General features: G+C 38.0%; 1 protein-coding gene across 1 annotated transcript in view; it reads right to left on the reverse strand.

The window, feature by feature from the left end:
- The window catches only part of COL19A1 (collagen type XIX alpha 1 chain), a 204,938-nt gene that overhangs the window by 52,974 nt on the left and 128,353 nt on the right, over window positions 1-23,611 (reverse strand). Inside the window, exons 15-17 of the mRNA XM_075708001.1 lie at window positions 15,197-15,250; window positions 5,303-5,356; window positions 149-211 (exon numbers count right to left, since the gene is read on the reverse strand). Of these exons, the coding sequence (XP_075564116.1) occupies window positions 149-211; window positions 5,303-5,356; window positions 15,197-15,250 (171 nt within the window). The remainder of the gene's footprint in view (window positions 1-148; window positions 212-5,302; window positions 5,357-15,196; window positions 15,251-23,611) is intronic.

Consider the following 23,611-nt stretch of genomic DNA (forward strand, 5'->3'; position numbering starts at 1 on the left):
CTACACAGATCAAAGAGACAGTCATATCTAAAATCTATTCCTTCAAAGACCATTGTGATAAATCAAATAAAATATACTGTGTTAAGGGTGGCAGAGGCAGGTTAGATAGGCACTTTGAAATTTCTCCAAATTTATCCAAAATGCTTACAACGTCTCCCTTCTGGCCTTTAGGTCCAGGGGTCCCAAGTAATCCTAGTAGTCTTGTATCGCTCTGGGAAGAAATATCACCACAAAGATCAGAAGACAGAACAGGTCACAATTTATTTACAGTAACAATTTATTTACCGTAACAATTTCATGTAATTTGTCAGTATGTAAATTCAGAAGTCCTAATTTACTATTGGAAAAGGATACTAAATGCCTATGCAGTACATCTAAGTAATGTATTGGAACAATGCATCCTTTGTCATGCATTCATACTCCAGTCAGGCTAGCAGAAGATGAACAAAAGCATAAAAGGGAAATGTCTATGTTGAATATTGCTATGCAAATCTGTGATTTTTTTTTTTAACTCAATGCAAAGAACGTATTTTTATGCTCATTATTACAGTACATTTCTCAAGTATGTTGGAAAAGAACAATAAAAATCACTTCTCTCCTATGACAAAAACACAAGCTTTTTACTTTTGAGCAGCATGAAAAGTAAAACAGAACTAATTTAAGTCTACTACAGCAATGAGACGGAAGGAGAGGGAATGAATACGATCAACAGGCTCCTCACACTGCCCCTCAAAGAAAACAGACAGATTTCAAGACCAGGGGTTCAGGTTGTACACTTGCTCAGGTACTGTTGCACTGCATCTATTTACTCTTCTGTACAAGGTAAAGACACAATAAAATACAAAGCAAATGGTTTCCTCTTCACAAAGCCAGGCCCAGACTACCTAAGGGGAACATGTTTCCTTTTAATGGTGATGGAAAAAGCAACAAAACCAATGACCCTGAAAAATGAGCTCAAGTCTGGACCCAGGGAATCCAAGTCCTAGAACATCGGCCACTGGGCTAAATGGGAACCCTGAGCAAGCCAACTCCCCTTGCCATGTTCCAGTTTCTGTATCTCTAAAATGGGAGAACATCATGATGAATAAAAGTGCCATTTACACTGTTAATATTTTCAGAAGTTGGTAACTAAATATAACCTCAATAAAATTCATAATTATTTTATAAATGTTAATGTCCTGAAGGATCTTCTTCAGTGTTTAGGGTTCGTAACACTGTTACTACCCTAATTATCAAAATCATCTCCAGAGCAAGAGGTAGATACCCAAAGAAGGGAACCTGAGTATTGCTAAGAAGTAGTTGACTACCATTTGACTGAGAGCAATCTAGGTGTCTGTTATTATGAGTGTACTATAAGTTATGATTTATTCTTAGTTCTGTATTTCTTTTGCACACAGGGAGGGGAAAAAAAGGATATTAGACCAAATAACTACTTTTATGCTCTTTGCATATTTATAGGTCATTTGCTCTTTACAATAGAATAAAAGTAAAATATGCCAAAGAAAAAATATCTTAGAAAAGTAATAATGAATTATTCAAGAATAATCTATAATAATTATCAATTATAATGATTTTGAAACATTTCCTGAGCAGATTGTGATGTAGTTTCAATTGCTTTGTGTTGTGGTTTCATTTTTATTTTTACATGTTGGAGAACATTTTAGATTAAATTGATCTTTATGCCCTTTCCAAAGATGTTTAGAAGCAGGTTTGACTGAAGTGATCTTGTATCTATGTACAGAAAACTGGTAAGCAAAAAAGATGACAAGCAGAGGCCTTGAAAGCCCAGGCAAAGGATGATAACAGAGGCCTGAGAGTGTATAAACACAAATCATGAGGCATCATTTGGCAGTCATTGAAGGAATGTAACCTACAGAGCAGGGCAGAGCCAGTTTCTTGGCATAACGAAGAGAACAAAATGCATGAAAAGCTGAAAGCGCAAAAGGCATAACAAGAAAGAACATGAAAATAGTCACACACCTTGCAAGAACAGGTACAAAGGGAGAACAATAAGGGAAGAAATGCTCCAGCATTGTCTCCCACCCCATTAAGATTCAGTGCTACTCAATGCAGTCAATGCCAGCCCCAGCAGGCTCCCCTCACCTTCATTAAAGAAAGACCGCTGTTCTTGGTTTGCCATTCAGCACAATTTGCTGCTGCAATCAGCAATTGTATTTATAGTGCTCTCTTTTACTGCATACATGGATCAAGTAAATTATGCTTTTAAAGACTTGCACTCCAGCCTCTTTACATGATAAGATGATTGATACCAAGCCTGAAAGACCTTGGTTGCAACAAATTATATAAATACATTGTGCAATTATAACTACTTATTGATACCATACAGAAATCAGAAGAATTGCAAATAATCTGCTAAGAAACAGAGAAATTATAGGAAAAAGACATTATTAATTATGATGGGTTTTAAGGTCTCTCTCACTGATCCCCCACATTTCTTGGTATCAATTTCTCATGACTCCTAGAAACACCAATGCAAAGAAGCCATACTAGTATCCTCAGAAAGAAAAGATATTAAAATCTCTATAGCAACAAAAATGTGGTCACAATTTAAACACTTTAAAAAACAAATTGAAAGAAGACCTTGTGAGATCCTTGAGAACATGCATAAAATGTTGGAAAATCACAAGACCATTTCCTGTGGTGTAAGGAATCTCAAAAACCTCAGAATATCACTGAAATATCATCTTAGAAATGCAAATAATTGAGGCACATTGCAAATTATATACTGGAATGTGAAAGATTGCTTGGGACCTCCAAGGTTCAGTGAACAAAATCAGCACTCATCATACTACGTAATAGTGTGGGGAAAAAGGGAAAGTTACTGGTGCATACATCTGCCTAAATGAATACTCAATGGCAAAGCAGACAAGCTGTCCTTGTCTTTGATAACCTCTCTCATGTCTTTGTCTTGTTCTTGATGGGAATATCCCATTCCTATCATAAAATATATAGAAACTAACATGTTTGCTGTAGCAATTAGAGACTTCAGCTGACTCTAGGAAGATCTGAACATGTAGTTACAGAAAGTTTGCGCATTTAAAACCTGTTACTTGAACCAGGAAGCCATTTCCTCTCTCATCTGAAACCAAACAGCATTTCCTTGTTGAACAGTTAATTGCTCATGACAGAGTCATTAAAATCTTCCAACTAGACAGCTGAAGGAAGAAGGAGGTTGACAAACTGTACGAATTTAAAAGATGATTAATTTATAGACACAGAGCAGCTGGTCTACATTTTTCCAGAATATTGTTAATTAGGAAATATAAGACACTTTAGGAATTCTTAGAGCCTTACAATGATAAGAAACGTGATTTTTGGTTTGCCAGTTCCTGAAGATCACCACTGTTTGTATTTCCTCCTGCAGAATTAACCTTAAAGGGACTATCAGGCTAAAAGAGATTAATAGCCCAGAGGTGGGGAGTGAGTTACAATAAATATGGTATTGATAACGGAAACAGGGCTGGTATCAGTGAAAGCTTCTTTGGCAGTGTGGTGGGTTGATCTTGGCTGGACACCAGGTGACACCGAGTCACTCTAGCACTCCCCTCCTCAGCAGGACGGAGTGGGGAGAAAATGACATGGGGAAAAAAAACCCCTCCTTGTGGGTCAAGATAAAGGCAGTTTAATAAAAGCAAAAGCAAAGGCCTTGTGCAGAAGCAAAAGGAAAACAAAGATTTTATTCTCTACTTCCCATCAGCAGGCGATGTCCAGCCACCTCCCAGGAAGCAGGGCTTCAGCATGCCTACATGCCTTTGCTCCGGAAGACAAATGTCGTAAATAATGAATGGCCCCACTCCCTCCTCTTTTCTCTTAGCTTTTATTATTGAGCTGATGTTATATGGTATGGAACACCCCTTTGGTCAGTTTGGGCCACCTGTCCTGGCTGTGCCCCCTCCCATGATCTTGCCCACGCCCAGCCTACAGGTGACGGGGGGCGGAAATGTTGGAGAGACAGCCTTGATGCTGTGCGAGCACTGCTCAGCAACAGCCAAAACACTGGTGCGTTATCAACACCTTTCTAGCTACCAATACAAAGCACAGCACTGTGAGGGCTGCTATGGGGAAGATTGACTCCATCTCAGCCAGACCCAATACAGGCAGGAAAAAGAAACAAAAGGTATAAAACCAAAATATAGAAAACTTCAACACATACATCTGAAATGGCGGACCAAAACCAGAAACCAAGTCTCCAGGTATGAAAATGTCCCTGTCCAGGACAGCATATAAAACTATGCTTAATTCCTAATGCATGTTCTAAGGTTATATACTGATTTAGAATGGATGAGCTATCAGAACTATCAGAGAAATCACTTCAGTGATAAAAGCAACTGGAAAGATATGTTTGACATGAATTTCACTCCAGAATCCCTATGCAAAAAAAAGATTTTAGTACTCATATGGGTATGTTATATAAGAAAAATATCCTGAATTCACCTGTTCTTTATAATTATGCATTTTAATATTAAAGGAAATGGAAGTCTTCCAGGTTTGACCTGCACGACTTGAGGTGCGATGCACACAGTAACCTTTGTATTAAGCAAATATTCCTGTAATAGTGCTTCATCAGTCTTTGACAGAAATATTATTTTCTAATCAAATAAGTTTTGTACTCACTTTGGCATCAATTAAGAAAATTGTGTGATCTCTGAATTACGATGCTTTACAATGGCAGACACTACCACTGCTTAAATGATTTGAAAAGTCTGTGGTAAGAATTTAAAAGCTCTGTCACACAGAACACTGTCCTACACAATTTTAACTTTTTTCTATGAAGTGCTTGTAGCTGCAGGAGGTTCTATAATTAAGACAACATTTTTATTAGTCTATAATACAAACAAGGACAATTCTCATGGATTGCTAGCAGATCTTTTAAAATTATGCCTCCTTGTCTTTTTATTCTACTCTTACGATCATGACAGAGTAGGTCAAGAAAGAAAAAGTGTCATGTACTGTTTAGAACAATTAGGTTAAGAAATGGGGAGCTGGTGCTTTATGCTAACAGCTAGGTGGTCCACCCACCTCCTTTTTGAGTCATACCAGCCAAAAATACATAAGTACAAGATAGATGGGAGGTAAGACACATGGCAGCAGAATAGATGACACAGTAGGTATGTGACTAGAGTATGGACTGAGACTACACAGGGATGCAGAAAGGGGACAGGGAAGGATCTACCCTTTGGATTAATCTGGAATGTGGTTCCCAGGGATCAAAACTGTGGTCATTTCTACCTTAGACACTTCTTAGTCATAAACACACACACACAATATGAAATCTCCATACCTCATTATAATGCTTGTTCAATGAATCCAGAATTCCTTCTAGTCGAGAAGGACCCTATATGGAAAAACATGCATCAGAAGGTCATTTCAATTTAAGTAATGTTATGTTTACATACCTGTATTCAAAGAGCAGTGGTCATATAAAAGGGTTTAGATTTTTATTTGATTATACAGTAAATTATTTTCTGTAAGTTCATTATATCTTTTTTCAGGCACAGAGGGGAAGCAGAGTCAGTTTCTAAATCCCTGAGTTTCGAAAACTGGCAACTTTTTTTGGAGTGAATTGGTCTGTCAGAGAAGACAGAGATGACATCCATATCAATTTTAATACGAAACCCTTCTGGTATATGCAGCATTTTAAAACTTTTTCCACTAACACAAAGCACAAGTTTTAATGTAGAAGCAGCTCCTAGTGTGAATAAACAGCTAGATTTTTAACTTACAGTACAGAAAGTAAAATTGAAGAATGCCAGAATTCTCCAAAAGACTAACTTCCTAGTTTTATTAGCATTGCAAGTTTATACTTATACACACACCTTTCATCAAGAATTTCAACAATGGAGAAGGAACTTCCTATGCAAATGCAAGCTTAGGATGGATGGAGAGATTAAAAAACATGTGCTTGAGAAAAATAAAACATTTTTTAGACAAAATCTGCCATTAACCAAGCCTTCAATGAGATGTTTAAGTGTTGTAAAATCAGGGCAGGACACAAAAAGTTCAGTCAAGATCTTATTAACTAAAACTAGGTTTAATTTACAAATTAGCATAGTATCTCTCTGTAAGTTGAAATTTTCATATCATGCAATATGAACTACAGCCACTCATGTTGGCTATAAGAAACATTTGACTACATTAATAAGATTACAATATACTCAGTTAAGTCACCTGGTCTGAATGACCTGCATTTAACAGAGACAGGGCACAAAGGCAACTTTCCTCCTCTGGGGCTTTTTATAATTACAGACAATTTACCCTCTCCAGCTTTTGTGTTAGTGAGGAAAATGTAGCTGGCATACAGGAACCCTAAAGATTCCTTTAGGAAATTGAATTCTCTTCAGTTTTGAAAAGGGTTGTTCCTCAAAAAAGTGGAGGTTGTTTTTCAGCCAGAGATTAGTCAGAGTTTTTATCGCACATTTTAATTTTGTATAAGGTCTTTGTTAATTGTTTTATGTGCACTGTTTTTGTACATGCATCACACGACAGGAATATTCTGGTGTTATGCATCGTAACAAGAAAACAGCTTTCTACACTTTCAGAATAAGAATCTACTGAAAATTTCTCCCATTTTCATGCTAAAGGACCTGTAAAACTATTACAGTAAGTCAGGGATCAAAATCATTTCTCACCCAAGACACAAATTGGTCAAGATGAAAATACGATTGTTTTCAACTGGTTAAGACTTTCATAACAAGAACTGCTGTCAAATTCGTAGCAGTGCAGCAGCAAGACTCCAAAGTATTTCCAGAAAAATTGAAGAAACTTCTATCCACTGATTTCACCCAGAGATCCAAGGAAAATACTGAAATGCTATGTATTCTGGGTCAATATAAGCTAAATAACCAGTCACTATACTTTTCTAAGGAGGATCTCAACTGTTTACTACTTCAGAGTTGCTGCTGTATAAACCATCAGGCAATTCAGGGAAAAAGATGATGACAGGAACAGCAATGATTTTGTCACAGGTGGCATTTCTCATATCTGATAATTTCACATGTGTATAGAAGAAGCTGCTTGTGAACTGAATATGACAGACAATCCTTGGTATTTGATACCTTTGTGTCATGGTACCAGTTGCAAGGATCACTAGGACGTAGTAAATGGATTTGTGGAAGCAGTGCAGAAAATAATAGCTCTCGTGAGTAAGGGAACTCTGACTATGGCTGGAAGAACAAACGATACTGTCACAAAGCTGAAACTGAGAAGCATTTCTGTTTTCAGAAAAGCATCATCCTCTTGGTGGTATAGATTGGTATTGGTCTAAGAATAACCAGCTTTATGCAAAGAATATTAGGTCTTCACAGATGTTATAATTGTCACAGTAATTTAAATGCATTTTAGGGTGGACAATTAGTAATAAGAAGGAAAATCACTGCGTGGGAGGCATGCTCTCGTCCCATCACCAGAATATGGTAAGAACACAGAGCCTCACAGCAATGACTCATGAAGACTGAAGAAGGCTTCTTTTACTAATGCAACTATTCTGCATCATTTCTCTTAGCACCTTTGGAGGGGTGCAGGAGAGACTGTAGACAATTTCAAAACAAGAGACTCTTAACTTGTTCTCCTCCAGGAGGCTCACTCTTCAGGAAGTTCACTTTTTTCAACATGTGCAATTCCTGCATCTCTAACTGGGAGTAACAACTCACAGGACTGGTTCCTAAGTCCCAGTAGCAGGCTACACTGATGAACAATTATTAAGAGCTTGAGAATAACCACAATGTAAAGTACTTGCATAAAAAATAAGACACCGGTTTGGTGATATTATGTGATAAAATGAGATAGCTACTTTGAGGATGCACATCCTGAGGGTGGTATCATTTGGCTCCTACACAATCATATTTTGAAGTGTTCTGACAAAGCATTTAAATGAGGTAGGTCATGATTTGCATTCTGACAGCAAAGCCTTCTCCAGCAAGATGCATCTGCTCTGTAAGGGTGCACAGAATGGCAAACACACAAAGTTTTCCCACATGTAGAACATCATTCTGTGAAACCCTGATGGCTCTCCTTACCGGTAAAGGTACTTCCCTTGAGGTACTGAACTTCAGAAAGATGAGACACAGAACCATGACTTTGATTAACCAAACAGACTGCTACCTCCTTGGGGAAAAAAACTTCTATCTGATGGAAACTAACTAATAGAAGAGAGACAATACAAAGTTTCCATGGAGCCTGAAGGTATAAAAAACTAGGAAGATGGTAAAGCCAAATTAAAGTCAAATAGGCAAAAGTTATTAAAACTGATGGGTAAGTCAGTAAGACCCAGCAGAACATTACTGCAGCATACGAGAACAAGACAGGTGTGTTCTGAGACATCATCACTAAACTATGAAATATCATCCTATATATTTTACTGTGACTACATTGTTACAGAAAGACAGTGTTACTTAAATATTACGGGACATCAGGAAGATTTCAAGGTCTCATGAAACATCACAGGTGCTTCACTTCCTCTTTGTTCCCCAACATCAGAAGAGATACAAGGCCATAAATTTTTCCATTCATTTTACTTTGGAAGTAAATTGTACCTTCAAATTTACGTTGAAAAGTAAGATAAATATAGTCATGATGTTTTGACTGAGATGCTCACTCAACTCTGATTTCTAAAGTTAATGGCAGAACTTTTACTTCAATACCCATATTAAAGATGGCAATCCAGAATTGGGACTGAACCGTGATGACACTGCCTACTTACTAGATGTCTCAAATTCAACACTGCGATCCTGCAGTGTCGAATCCTTGAATCCAGAATCCTTCCAGGATTCTGTAATCCCACAAGCAGTAAAAAATAAGAATTTATCCTCCCTTCTCATATGCCACTATTTTACTGTTTTTCCACAAATGAAACTGCTGCAACCACACAACTCAGAAAGGACTGAATGCTGTATCTGTTGCCAGTCCCAGCCCCCCAGACATTATTTGTACATCAAATAAATAATTTTTGACAAAATGGAAAGCCTTTGTACATATCACGGTTTTGAAAAACAGACATAACCTCAAAAAGACCTAGAACTGTCTCGTGACTAAGGCAGTCAGGGGGAACTTACGGCATTCGGGTTGCATTCTTGACTATGCCACAACCTTTGTGCTACCAAAGGTAAACCATGTCTCTGTTTTAGTGTTTCCATTTTCAAAAATTGACGTAAAGTTAATAATTTTATCTTTCCATCAACTAATAAACCCAGTGTACAACAGAAAATACTTTTATTCAAGAATGTCTTCCTAAACTCCAGTCTCTTTCTTCCCTTCCACACTGTTTCTCTCCACTAATATAGCTGCATAATCTCCTCTGAAGTCTCTACAGACAAAAAAAGAACTAGTAGTATTGGTTTGCAAGTGGAGAAGCAATGAAATTAACAGGCTTGAAAAATTATTGTACAGGCAATTTCTAGCTTTTGAATGAGAATTTTGCACATCTGCCACTTTGGATGTTTTTCAGATTTGTTGCTTTCCAAATACCAGTGAAAAGCTCACTTGAGCAGGGTTTCCTTTTTCTTTTTTAATATCAAGTTGTGTAATTGAGAGAACTGAAGCACACGGAGAGTACGGTTGTATGAATAAGAAAAGAACTGAAAATGTGTCCTGATTGTTTTCCAAAATTACAAACAGGTTTCAGATGTTATTTCTATAGACAAGGCAGGAATAGAAATACAGGTGCTTAAAAGGAAATCGCTCCAAACTGTGAAATTACTGAGGTTTATAATATATTTTTCTCCGTTAACTTTTACAGTTCGTCTGCATTTCTGTAAAGATGAGACTGCTGAAAACGTCTATTCAGTCTCACAGTCCATGCAGTAAAATATGTAACAAGTAAATTGCACTGGTTGCATCTCAAGAACAGGCCATTTCAGAGAACACAGCAGCACAAGTGACTCAGTGTAATCATTTTATCCATCTATTTCAGATCTGTGCCTGCCCATTAAAATAAAATACCGTTCTTCTGATTACTATAATGTAAAACATTGTGCAACTTATCAGTGCAGATGTGCAATATTGTATAACTATTCCAAAGAGCAAATGGAAAGAATGATGAAGGCATGACGTCTGCCACAATAGAATACATTAAATAAATTACATTTTGATATGGATTTAAAAAACTTAATGCACAGAAACAAACAATATGATCAACCATTGCCAGCCTTTCCCATCCTACCACCTAAGCATTTCCAATATTCTTCTAAAAAGCAGCTGAAAGTCCAGGAATACCAGAAATGATACTGACAATTTTCACTTATCATTGCTTTAATTTTCTGTTTATTGTAACTAACTGATAACATTCATTCACTTTCAAAATACTGGTAGAAGAATGACAGTATTTCCTGAGGCAGAGGAAATGAGATTTCCAAGGCAAACTGCTGGCTACTTAAGATAACTAGTTTGGTGGCACTGACATACATACCGAATAACAAGAGACCAAAAGTGTATGGAATTAAATGAAAAAATTCAAGCAGTCTGTGAACTTCTCCACTGCCTCGCATGCAACACAAACAAAAATGAAACCTTATTTTAATTTAAGACTTTAAGGCATAACACAAAGCTAATCTTCCAGGCAAGAACAGTTGTGAAGACAAAAGGTATGAAGTTCAGCCCCTTGCAAAGGTAAATGAGGAACTGAATGACGAGCTTCAAGGCCTACAGAAATTGTGAAATAAATCTATTCTGGTTGCAAACAATGACTTTGGACATGTTGGCAGAAAACAGCAGGTTTACCAGGATGAATAACTGTGATTGCAGTTCACTAACCTGTGATTTAGGAGACCCGAAGTTTATTTCCTTGCTCTGCCACAGACAACTTCTTGGACAAAATGGCACTTGGCCAAATCAGGTAGTCCTCATGTTTCCTACCTTTAAAAAACAGTGCTGATGGCAATTCCCTTGTGCCAAATAGCAACAGTGGGCAGAAGTCATACTCAGACTCACCCCAAAAAACGCTGTTATACTGGTGGAAGCATGTAGCACAACTCCAGCTTGGCAATCTTTTTATTTCAAAACCAATCTGATGTCCCACTAAAATGGGAACTATTGAGAAATGGAATTCCTCCAGTCATAACAGTTCCAGTAGAGACAATTGGGACAGAAAAGATAACATTAACCCTTAATGGAGAAACCAGTAAAACCTTTTTCTGTCCTCTAGCCTACCTATGTAAATAGAAATACCTGGCTGCTGAGTCACATAAAAGTAAAAATAATAATAAAAAAAACAACAAAAGCCCCTCCAGTTCCAAAACCTCCCACAAATGACCATAATATGTAAAACAATGCCAGACATCATGCAGCTGTTGCTGCTGTTGCTAAGCAGAACAAATAGAAAAATAAATGATCTCCTCTTAACAGAACTCTGCACAAAACCAGGCAGGCAGTAATTCTACAACCCAAGACCAGAAAAGCATTTTGCCTAAGTGCAGACTGCAGACCTGGGCCTGTACATCCTTAGGCCAACAGGCATATAAATACTAAGTTCAGACACCTTCCATACATTTGCTTTTGAGTACTGAAAAAAATGGTGTGGGAACTAGAAAGGCAATGCATTATACCTATGCAAAATAAGCTATGGTCTGCTGGTAACCCCTTCTGCATCGCTAAGTCCTGTAGATATTTTTGTTAGCAGCTATGGCAGACGAAAGCTATCAGTTCAGTTCTGGGGTCAGATCAAAATGCTGTACTTACAACCTCACAGCATCCTACTATGATAGTGTTTCTTTTTGTTTCATAAAATCAGCATTTCAATTTCAGCGAAGAGCCATGCAGAGCAGGATAACAGGATGTGAAAGAGACAGTATCTCTTGCAGAGGACTTTCGAAGAAAAAGCAAGCAAGAAAATGTATGGAATACATTTGAAAGATACAGAGATTCTGATTTCACAATCACAGTTTTCAGAATGCTTCGGAGAGTGAAATGAATAGTGTATTTAACAGAAGCTTTAAACTGCTCTCTAGACTCTTTAAAAGCAGGGAAGGGATCAGAAAGCACTAGAGGGAGCTGCTGTTCTACTTAACCCATTTGGACTCCCTGTTTTCAGCATAAATTTTTACATGCTGGAGTGAAACACCTGTTTCACTGAAACACACAGCTCTCCAGTATTGAAATAACCGAACAGCACTCAAAACCAACATCAGACAGCAAGGAAGCAAACCATGAATTCTGAACCAGAAGGGAATAACAGAACACTTTAAAAGTTTATAATATTTAATAAACCTTAAAAAATACTCAGAGGAGGATCATCATGTGGGTAGGCTTACAGAAGTGTTTTTTACAACCCCTCTATAAAAATCCTCATTGACTCCTTGCCTTTTGTGGGGACAGGATTTGCTCCAAAGGGAAAAAAGTAACATAAAAGAAAGGATAAGGGAAAAATGACACAAAAGAAAAGGTACCTGGAAGAAGTTGCACAGAGTTCCACTTTAACTGAGTAGTTTCGTCATCAATTGTCAATCAATCTATGTTTCTGACACTGACACATGTTTTTAACCAAAGATGTGCAGATGATGTTAAGAGACTAGAAACTCACTACAAACATCAATTTTACTGAAAAAAAAAAAAATCCCCAGAAATTATGTTAAGGGGGGGAAAAAAAAAAAGATGAGGTATTGAGAAAGGGTTAGAAAAGTCAGATTAGAGGAAGATAAAAATATCAAGAAAATCTTAAATGCTGCCATGTGACAAAAGTATTACAAAAGGTAAAAAAGTATTATTCTAGTTAATCAAAACTCACACCACTTAACAGCATCCAATTTAAAGTCCTTTTGACTATTCAGAATGTGGTCTCATAATCCCTCCCTGCACACACTTGTTTTAGGACTGTCCTTTATACCAAATACTCTTGAGTATTGTATCCTGTTCACCAGCTTCTTCCTCAAGGAGGCAGAACTTTCCTTCTCACAGGTTTTTTTGTCGTTACTGAACATCTGGCTGTTCTAACATCTAAATTAAGTACTTAACGCCATGGCATAAACTGATAAATAAAGTAGGTAAATTTATAATTTCAAACATGCAGTGTATAGAGTAGCCACCCTAACAATTAATGACTGAATCTCCTTTTTCTCAAATACAAGTATCGTATTCTTCTGAAACATCAAACACACACCAAACTTACTTTTTCTGGAGAGTCTAATTTTTACATGTTAGGTCAATCTGTAAAGCCTTTTGTACCCTGTATACGCCAAACTTAGATAGCAACAACCCTGCAGGTGCGATAGTTCTGTTGCACTTCAGAAAGGCCAAAGTAAAGGCCAATAATGTATCCATGTGCCACTACTAACTATGAAAAAATAAGGGGCAACAATATAGCAGAAATTTAATACGGTTTGAGCCTTGAAAAAGAGAGGAGGAATGATGGATCATGTTAAAGTCTTTTCAGTATGTACAAGCTGTAGAACTTTAAATATGGGGTACTGCCAATGCGTGCATTAACAGGCTTTACTGCTTTTAGAGTATGCTTTTCCTATGCATTAGATTCTCAGTCTTGGAAGAGGAACACAAGATGCTGCTGTAGCTGTATCCAAAGTAAGGACTGCATCGAGATAGTTATACCAGAAACAAATACTTTTAACCAATATTTAGGCCACGATTACTTGAGCAATGCTTTTCTGATATGTAGTGCTAGGCTACGGTACCCATACAGAGCTCCTCGTAGGCATGCTGTCATGCTGACAAAGTTGAGCTTCCCGTTTGCTGTAAGAAAATCTGAAATAGGTCTCAGTACTGAAAGTGCAATTTAGCTTCCACTCAAGATTTCTGGTATGTCTGTCAAGGATCATACATCTTCACAAGCCTGACCTGCCAGCAAATCTATGGTGGCAGAAATCTGTAATGGAGAAAGAGCTTTTCACTGGTTCACAAAAAGCTAAGTAGATTAGGTCTAACATTGACCTCTGCTATGTTGGTTTTTCTTTTTTCTTTTAAAGGTCATTTTTGGCATTTGTATTAGGAAAGATTCTGCATCACTCCTTTCCTCTGTTTCGACTCCTGCAGTCTGCAGTACCATTTCAGCATCAGGAAGCCCAAACTGTACAAAAGACTCAAATAAGCAAGGCTTCAATATGAATATATGCAGGGGAGAAGAGGGAGAGGAAGGGATTTTTAACTGTTTAGTTTTATGCAGTATAAATTAATTCCATCATCAACTCCTCTTTCTGAACACATTTTGCAAGGAAAATGGGGGGAAAATTATAAAATTTATGCAGTTTTGTTTTTAGATGAGTTAATGAAATCTGTTTCGTTTTATTCATTGTATTTCATGCAGCAGTCCATTATTCTCTTATCTACAAATAAGACTAGTTTTCCCTTGCAGTAAGGTTGAAGTAGATGAATCAAATGTTCTGATGCATAAACTACTGGCCTTTACCTAATTCAGGTAAGCAGAAAAAGGAATTATGAAACCCTTGTTTGATACTAAGAATGTAAAGCAGCAGAAGTTTACTTAATCCACAAATAGCTGTTTTGTACTTGTGCATGACAGCATTTTTACAATACAACATACAGGGAATGTTACAAATGTGATCAAGTCTTCCTCTACCAAAGGAAGGCTGCGTTCATTCTAGACTAAAACAGATCCATGCCTGACTTGAAATTTGAAATCATGTATCTCTTAAAAAAAAACAAACCCAAAACTCTTAGATCTGAGCTAAACCCTTTAGTGCTTCATATCACAAATCCTTCCACAGAGTCATGTATTTCTTAATCTTTTTAATTCTTCAGTAACTCATTTGAACTACAGCTGAGTGCTCATTCCAGTGCTGGGTATAATCCTCCCCACCATTCAGACAGTTGGCACATGCTTCACACAGTCCTTCATCTTTCAAATTACCCCTCTGAGACAGAAATTATCCCATCTTCTACAGAGCATCACGCATTTGTAAAGTGAATGAATGCACAGTATTCACATTTAGCATACATGGCCAGTCTTTCTTTGAAATGCCAATTTCTGCTTCCTTCGCTGAAGTTTGCATCCTGTTCTTTCCCTCCTGTGTAGCCTCTTGTATTTGTGGACCCAGTCCTTTTATCTTTGCTGTATCAAAAGGCTGGGAATAGTAGCTTGTTTGATGCAGCAGAGTACACAAATCAATTGTTTCCAACCATAATTATGATCAGGTAACCTGCTATAAAAGTGCTAACAAAGTTCATTGTTCCAGGATAGAGTGAAAATCTCCCGTTCCCCTCGTTAGTTACTCACAGGGGGTCCTGGTGGCCCTGGCTTTCCTGGGAGCCCGGGTTTGCCTCGTCTTCCCTGGAAACAAAAAAAGAACAACAGACATTTATAAATGTTACAGCTAGTCACTGATTTGGAATAAGAATTTTGTTTAAAACAAAGATTTATTGCCTTGCCTATTATTAAAAAGTTCAAAAACTATCCAGAAGAATATTCTGTATCAGTCATGGCAATGCTATCCAATTCTAGTAATTTTAGGATTGTTTTAATAATGATGACAAACAGTATATTTGCATCACTGTAAAATTTACTGTCACATTTTAAAGCTATGTCTCAAATGTGAGTGCAAATTGATGGGGCTATAAACAGAGCATCTTGATGAGGTGTAAATAAATTATATTTTATCTGAATATACCAGAGCTTGGGATTTTAAACTGTGCTGTAGTAGTCACCCTGACGTGCACAGTAAGTACGTATGTACAATATAACCCAATTAACAAACATCCATACACTTCTTCTCCAGAATGTGAGGACAAGCAGAAAAGTCAGATTTATTCGCAAATCCAATTCACCTTCCTCATGCAATTATTACCATCTGTGTATATAGTGCACATGCAACACCATTTGCATTAAAACTTAAGGTCCATAAAAGTCTACTTAAGTTAACGTGAGATTTTCCACTCATAGTCTAAAAAATTTGCACATGTAATTATTACAATTTTTTAGTACAGAACTCGATTGAACAACTGCTGTTTTCACACATGCTTTTTTTTAGGAAGATCAACATAAAAATGGAAGTAATTTACAGTCATTTACATCTTTACTGCCAAGCTGAAATCTTGATGCACATTTTTAGAAACAGCTGAGAACAACTAATACCTAGGTGTGAGGGTAAAAAAAAGATTAAACTTTTCCCTTGCTTATGGCAAACATAAATTAACAAAAAGCATTAAGGTGATGTTCTGGTGAAAACTTGGCTTAAGAAGTTAAAAATGAAAATGCTTGCTGACAGCTCACAATTAACACATCGGGGTATTTCCGTAAGCTACGGTCCCTACTTCTAAGCTCACTTCTGTTTTTTATTAAACGACAATCTCACACAAACTGGAGAAGGAAATCTCAGCTTCACTCTTTACAGGTGAGAGCCCTGATCTGTAGAAAACTACCGTCACGCTCTGCCTCTCATTAATCTTGATCTATGCCGAGGGGAAACAAGATGATGACAGTAAGGGTGGAAAATCCCTCTTCCTCACACCCTGTAGCTCACCAGTGTAACCTCTTGCCTAGACGCCAGGGACTCTCCTAAGAAGCAAGAAGTAGGGATTTGGAGCCCTTCAAGTTGAAGAAAGAACTGAACAAGGGTTGTGGGGATGTGTTTCATCCACCGGCCTGTGCCACATAACATGTACACTGCCACCATGGTTTTATGAAGGTCCTCAGCCAGCAAGTGACTTGTTTTAAGGGCATCGTGGAAAAAAAGAAAAAAAAAACAAAACCCAAAAAAACCACCTCAGCATATTTGAAGTGCCAGATTCCTGGGTCTTAACGAGCTGAGACATATGTTATGTGCTGAGCTGTTTAATCCTGCCAGCACTCGCACATGCCGGGCTGTAACTGGGGCAGCTCAGGGTAGATTTTCAGAACCAAAATACGGTACTAGCAGCCTATATTGGGCTCAAGGCTATGCTGCCCCTTACCACCCACCCCCAACTGTGCTCGTAACACTGTCCACACAGCCCTGTGGTGAGCCAGAGCTGGGAACTCATCGGAGCTAAGGATGGCCCACAACAAAGCAGAGTAGTTTTTGACTTTGATCAGTTCATTGGTGCAGTTCACTGGGCAACCGAGTAGCTTGCCTGGCCTGACAGAGGGCACAGTATGGGGAAAGGCACACATGCACAAGAAAATGGGGCTGTTGTTAGCTAGATCTAGACTTTTGGACTGATCTCTACTTCAGAAATACAGATGGAAACTAATATTTCCTGACTTCTTTGAAAAACGGTAAACTTCCCTTAGAAAGTATGAAAAACAGATTGAGAGGTAATGATGTAAGTAATAAACAAAGATAAATTGCTTCATAATTTTTAAATAGTCCCTCTGAGTTATAATGATCTATACTGTTGACTTCTTGAAGCACCTTCCTTTTCCTGTTTGGACTTATTTAAAGTATCCTGAGGATGACACTTAAAATCTCAGCAGTCTAAACAAAGCATCAAGGAAGTGTCAGGGGGAAGAAGGCAGGGTTTTGACTGGCAGACACAGCTGTGAACGAGGTGTTAATTACACAGGAAAACATGGAATATGTTGGGAAGGCAATTTTATCTCTAATTACAAGATGAGCTAAAATGTGATTTATGACATATTGCAAAGTCAAAAGTTGACCAACTTTCTGAAAAATCAGTTATTAAAAAAATTAAAATTGGGAGTAATTATTTTTCACTGTCATTTATTAATTACCAGAATACTTACCTGGTGAAACACAGAAGAAACACTTGTCCTACCTTTTATCCAATCATTATATTATTAGTCATTATACTATGTGCCATGTGTACAAAAAACCTGTAGAACAATCACACAGGTAGATATGAAGCATCAGCTTTTTCTAGAGGAAGAAAAGTCCTTTTTTTTCCCCTGCAGGCACCCTTCTAAACTGTCTGATATTTTAACACAGAAACACGTAAAAGGCCTTTCAGCAATGCCTTTCAGATACAGAGATTTAAATGTTAAAGATACACACAGCTCCACCTACTTGCCAGCATTCCTGCTTCTCTATGACTTCCCAGCATCAGGATGGAAAAAATTAAAATATATAGTATAGTAAGAGTGTAAGAACAGAAAAGTAGTTTATGTTTTTGTTTAGGATAATTAAAACAATTAGAAGAATGTTTTTGATTAGTCCATTATGGCCTTGCCTTGAGCAGACCACAAGCCAGACTGTGACGACATATTTACAGTTTGGTTCTGAGTCTTCCTTCTAGCAAGAAAGAAGAAATTAAAAACATCTCAGTGTCCTCTATGGTTTGTCGAGTGGGCTTAGTGGAGAGCCACACTTCCCATCCCCTGTTCAGAAGAGGGTCTTGGCCCCCCCATGAGAGCTGTACTCACTGCCATAGTGCTGTGCATGGGGCAGGCAGCCGGCACAGGAGGTCCATTTCCTTCATTTAGTTGAGTTCACTGAGCAAATATTGAGGTTATAATACCACTCAAAATATAAATAAATGTTTTAGGCATCACATACTTCCTTTAACTAAATAAAAAATGCAATACTACCTACACTCACTTAAAAAGGATAAGTGGTGTCAACAAGTTGTCTAATGCTACTTAGAATAATATCTAAAGAAAAGAAAACCAAAACAGTTGCTAGTTATTTCCTTTGTGTTGCACAGATCTTTGCTGGCAATCAATGTGATAAGAAGTTGTCTAAATGTTACTGATATTGCTTCCTGTCCCCTTGACTCATGAGATGCCTGCCTTCAACTCACTTGGACAGTCGGCTACTTTCTTCTTTTCCATAGGACAAACTTCAGCTACAATACGCACACAAATAATTCAAATAACAACTGCTTGGTTAGGGGCAAAAAAGATAAAATATTAAAAATAAAATAAATGAGACATGATATGCTTCAGCAAACCCCAGCTGCGTGCTTAGCTGAAGTATGCGGTCAACTGCACTCTTTATTCTTCTCTTCCTTCTCCGCTTCTGTTAATTGAAATGACTTGATGAGCTTTGCCTTACATTAGATGGAAAGCTGTTCAGAAGAGAGGCTCTGTGCATCCTTCCATAAGCTTGTGCTCTGATTCTGACTGCCGCCCCTGGGCACGGCTGCAGGTCCAACACACAATGCAGGAATTCAAAGTCTATATTGTAACCCCTTGCTGTATCATGTTGCATCCATCTATTTGCATATCTCTAACTATAGAAGAGTAAGATCGCTAATCCTAGTGTCTAAAAATAGGCTGCAGATTATTTTAGGATAAAATCAAGCAGAGTTATGTGGGAACACTGACATGATTTATGGAATTAATAATTTAGAGAAACCACACTTGAGGATGAAGGGAAAAGTTCTTAGAATAAGCCCGTGTGAATTTTCAAGGGAAGCTGCTAATTAGCAGTTCCTGCAATACATCATCACATTTCAAAACAGGAACTAGTTCTAGAGAAAGTAGGAAGCTGGACTTTAAAGTCTTAACTACTGCAGTTATTATGCAAGATTAATGAGACTTATGTAACTTGTTTGCCAAGCTAAACTAAGATTCTCTTGAATAATCCTCAACACCAGACTGACAAAGGGACAGATATACCCAAAGCAGGAGGCAGGTGGAAAGTAAAGACCCCCCATCTCAGAGTGCCCAACCCACAGACACCCCGCCAGCCCCTTGGGCACCTAAACGCAGCCATATGAGTGGAGCTCTGGGCAGTTAAAAGACTGTTTCTCCAAATGCCCAAAGTTGCCACCAAGCAGCCAAACAAGTCCCAGTGCCTACGCTAATTCAAGTACAGAAAAGAGACTTTCCTTTGTCTCAGTCCTCTAAGCCGATATGCCTAGTGCATATAAACTTCCCACTTTTCCCTCTCTGTCTGTAGTCACAACCCGGTGCTCCTGGCAGCTCACCTGGAGCTTGCAGAGCTCCAGCCAACTCTAACCTAGGGGAAATCCAGCCTAGCCCAAAGCTGGTGACAGTCCTCTGCTCCACAGTTTGCCAGAAAAAGTTTGCCAGGCTGCCGTTTTAGGGGAATGAAGGCACACGTCACATGGCAGTATCAGTAAGAAAGCCAGTTCAAAAGCTAATTGGAAACAGAAGATTAGAATTAATCACAAAAATCAGAGCAACCACACATCCAACCCAGTTACACAACAGTGGGCATCTACCTATCAGTTATGGGATCAGAGAAGGTTCTCCAGGATCCCAATCAACTATTTGACAGTTCACAAAGTGAAAGCTACAAACCTACAACAAATGCACAGCCTGAATATAGAGTCATTATTTTCCATCATGCATTTAGCCAAAAATTTGGTAATATTTAAAGAGGGCTTTGACATTGAACCACCTGACTGCACAACTGCTGTTAATAAGAGTTTTGTCATTAACTTTGGTAGTGTCACAATTGCACAAGTGTTTTTTTTAAATCCTTAGAAATATTACAGTTTGAATATTCTCTTTCCTAAATTGGAAATCTATGTTGCATTAAATGAAACCGTTTTAACTTCAGTAATACAGTGTTAGGCCTTGAATGTACGATTCCTTCTTCAATCCTATTAACCTTCCTTGAGGATGTATTATGGTAACCAGTGTATTACAAATTAACCTCTGTATTAAATGTTAAACCTGAACACACTCGCAGGAAATAAGGCCAGAAGGCAAGACATTTAGCTGCTTGTAGAAAACAAGTCATATCCCACTCAATATCCCACTAAAGCCTTTCACAGAAACACGGCTCACAGAAGGATAGAGCACATGGACCCTAATCCCCTGTTCGGGAGAGATGTCACTAGGGAGTTTCTCGCTAATGCAGAAGCATTCCTGCACTCAACTTTGGCTTTCTAATTTTAGGAATGATTTCCAATAATTTCTTCATTTTTATATTAATAAAATGGTAAAAGAGAGTGCCTAGCTATACTGTATCATATTATTCAAATGCATTTAACAAACATAAAAAAAGCCCTTAAACAGGCATAGCAGTGCCAAGAAATTAAATGCGACAACCTATTTTGCCAAAAAATCCCTACACAAAATCCATCACAATTTTTCAAGTGTATTCACAAAAGTGCATTTTAAATTCAATATCACTTGTAGAAATATTTTTCAACTGCATTTAGATATTTTTATAATGAAAACCTTAATTTTTAATTATGAGAAATAATTCCTATTCTCTCATGTTGCTATACCCTTTGCTAAGAGACATTAAAAGAAATATTGATAATAGAGTATTTGGAAGGGAACCTGAAAATTCTAAATGAGACCTTAAAAGTGAAATAGTTTCTGCTATTCCATTACAAGTTAGATTTTAATTTCTTCATTGGAAAATAACAAAGAAATTAAAAAACGACAGAACCATTTTCTAATTGATAAATCTGTCTTCTTCAACATTCTAAATTACAACCTTTTTCATCCCATTTTTAAATGACAAAGTGGGAAAAATATAATTTTTTTTAAGCTGTATCCTACCTTACTGGTTATTTACTTTGCTTTTAAGGTAGAGACATTCTGGTAAAAAAACTGAAAATTAGCTCCCCCTTTTACATTAACCATTCTGAGACTGTTAAATACCCGATTGAAGGAACGTACATCACTCCAGCTTAAAGATAAAATCAGACTGGAGCTTTGCATACTTAAAAACAACTTACATCAAAGTCAAGAAGGACTGAGAAGATTAAAAGAGATTCCAAAACTCCAGAGCTGTAGCTGTGAAAAATACTGTTTGCTCTGTGCCAGGAGCCTGACCTACTATGCAGTAATTATCATTGCTCTGTAAAGCTTGTTCTACAATTGGTTGAGCACAACATTTACTCACTGAAGTAGAAGACAAATTACGTCAAAGAAATATTTAAGTTCTATAAACTAGATAAATGCAATCTGAATTTAAATTAATTTTGATGTCATTCTAAATAATTATGTTAAGAAAATCTAACAGCTTCCACCCATATATTTATTTAGGAAGATTTTCCACTGTGTCATAATCATTTTATTCGTGCTTGAGTGGAAAAACATGTAATCTCAGAAAGTAAATTGATTATTAACATAAGGCAAGCGCTGTAATTTCACAAGGTCCCTCCAAACAGGCAATTTTAGTGAAATCAATGTTGAAACACTAGACATGACAACCCAAAGGACTCTCAGTTTTATGAGGTGTTTAATTTATTACTAAGATAATGCTAAAATAGCCTCCTCTTAAGTGAAGTATTTGGTATTATAAATACAACAACTGGAAATAAGGAAGTTGTTTCAAAAATATTTACTTCAAGACACCTGCAGCTTCCCAAGGAATACAGAGTCAAGAATACGGCTGTGGTATCGTAGGAAGAGTTGTAAATGTTTGAACTGAATTCATCACCGGAACCAGGGAAACCACCACAATAGAGAATCAGTCTGTTTAAATACACATGAAACATTTCAAAAAATCCTCTTAATCCATAAAAATGAAGTTGTTGGCCACTATGCCAAGAATAAGCTTGAGCTATGTAAATAGAAACACACAGAATTGTGTGGGTTGGAAGGGACCTCTTGAGATCATCTAGTACCAATCCCCCTCCTCCAGCAGATCAATGATCCAGGACTGTATCTACTTGACTTTCGAGCATCTCCACAGATGGACACTCCACAACCTCTCTGGGCAGCCTGTATCAGTATTTGACCACCCTCACAATAAAAAAGTGGTTTCTTGTGTTCTGATGGAATTTCCTGGTTTTTAATTTGTGCCCATTGCCTCTTGGTCTGTCCCTGGCAACTACCGAGGAGAATCTGGCTCCCTCTTCTTCATTCCCTCACATCAGGTATGTATACACACTGGTAAGATCCCTTCTGAGCCTTCTCTTCTCCAGGCTGAAAAGTCCCAGCTCTCTCAGCCTCTTCTTTTATGAAAGATGCTTCTCCCTTCAATCTGCTTTGTGGCTCTGTGCTAGACCCACTTCAGTAAGTCCATGTCCTCCTTGACATTGCCTTACCAGTGCTGAGCAAAGGGGAAGGCTATCTCTCCTGACCTGCTGGCAATACTCTTCCAAATGCAGCCCAGGATATCGCTGGCCTTTTTTTGCCACGAGGGTGCATTGCTGACTCATGGTCTGCTTGTTGTCCAGCAGGTTTGTCTCCACAAAGCTTCTTCCCAGGCAGTTTGCTTCCAGTGTATACTGATACCTGGGGTTATTGCTCCCTAGATGCAGGATTTTGCATTTCCCCTTGTTGAACTTCATGTGCTTCTTCTTGCCCTAGTTCTCTGCTACGTTCTGCCCCATTGTCCAGGTCATTAACGAAGATGCTGGACAGTACTGGCTCCAGTATTGAGCCCTGGGGTACACCACCAGTGACTTGTCTCCAGCTGGACTTTGTGCCACTGATCACAACCCTATGGGCCCAGTTGTTCAGCTGGTTTTCAGTCTACCTCACTGTCCACTTACCTAACCTGTACTTTGTCAGCTTGTCTATGAAGTTGACGAGATAAAGTTATGGGAGATAGCGTCAAAGGCTTTGCTAGAGTTGAGGTCAACAACATCCACTGCTCACCTCATCCACCAAGCTAGTCACCTCATTGTAGATGGCAATGTAGTTGGTCCATGCAGACTATCCCAATCACCTTCTTGTCCTTTATGTGTTTGGAAATGGTTTCCGGGAGGATTTCCTCTGTCACATTCCCAGGGACTGACGCGAGGCTGATTGGCCTGTAGTTCCCTGGATCTTCCTTCTTGAAGACAGAAGTGATATTTGCTCTCTTCCAGTCTTCAT

The sequence above is a fragment of the Pelecanus crispus genome, chromosome 3 (assembly GCF_030463565.1).
Source record: "Pelecanus crispus isolate bPelCri1 chromosome 3, bPelCri1.pri, whole genome shotgun sequence".
NCBI lineage: Eukaryota > Metazoa > Chordata > Aves > Pelecaniformes > Pelecanidae > Pelecanus > Pelecanus crispus.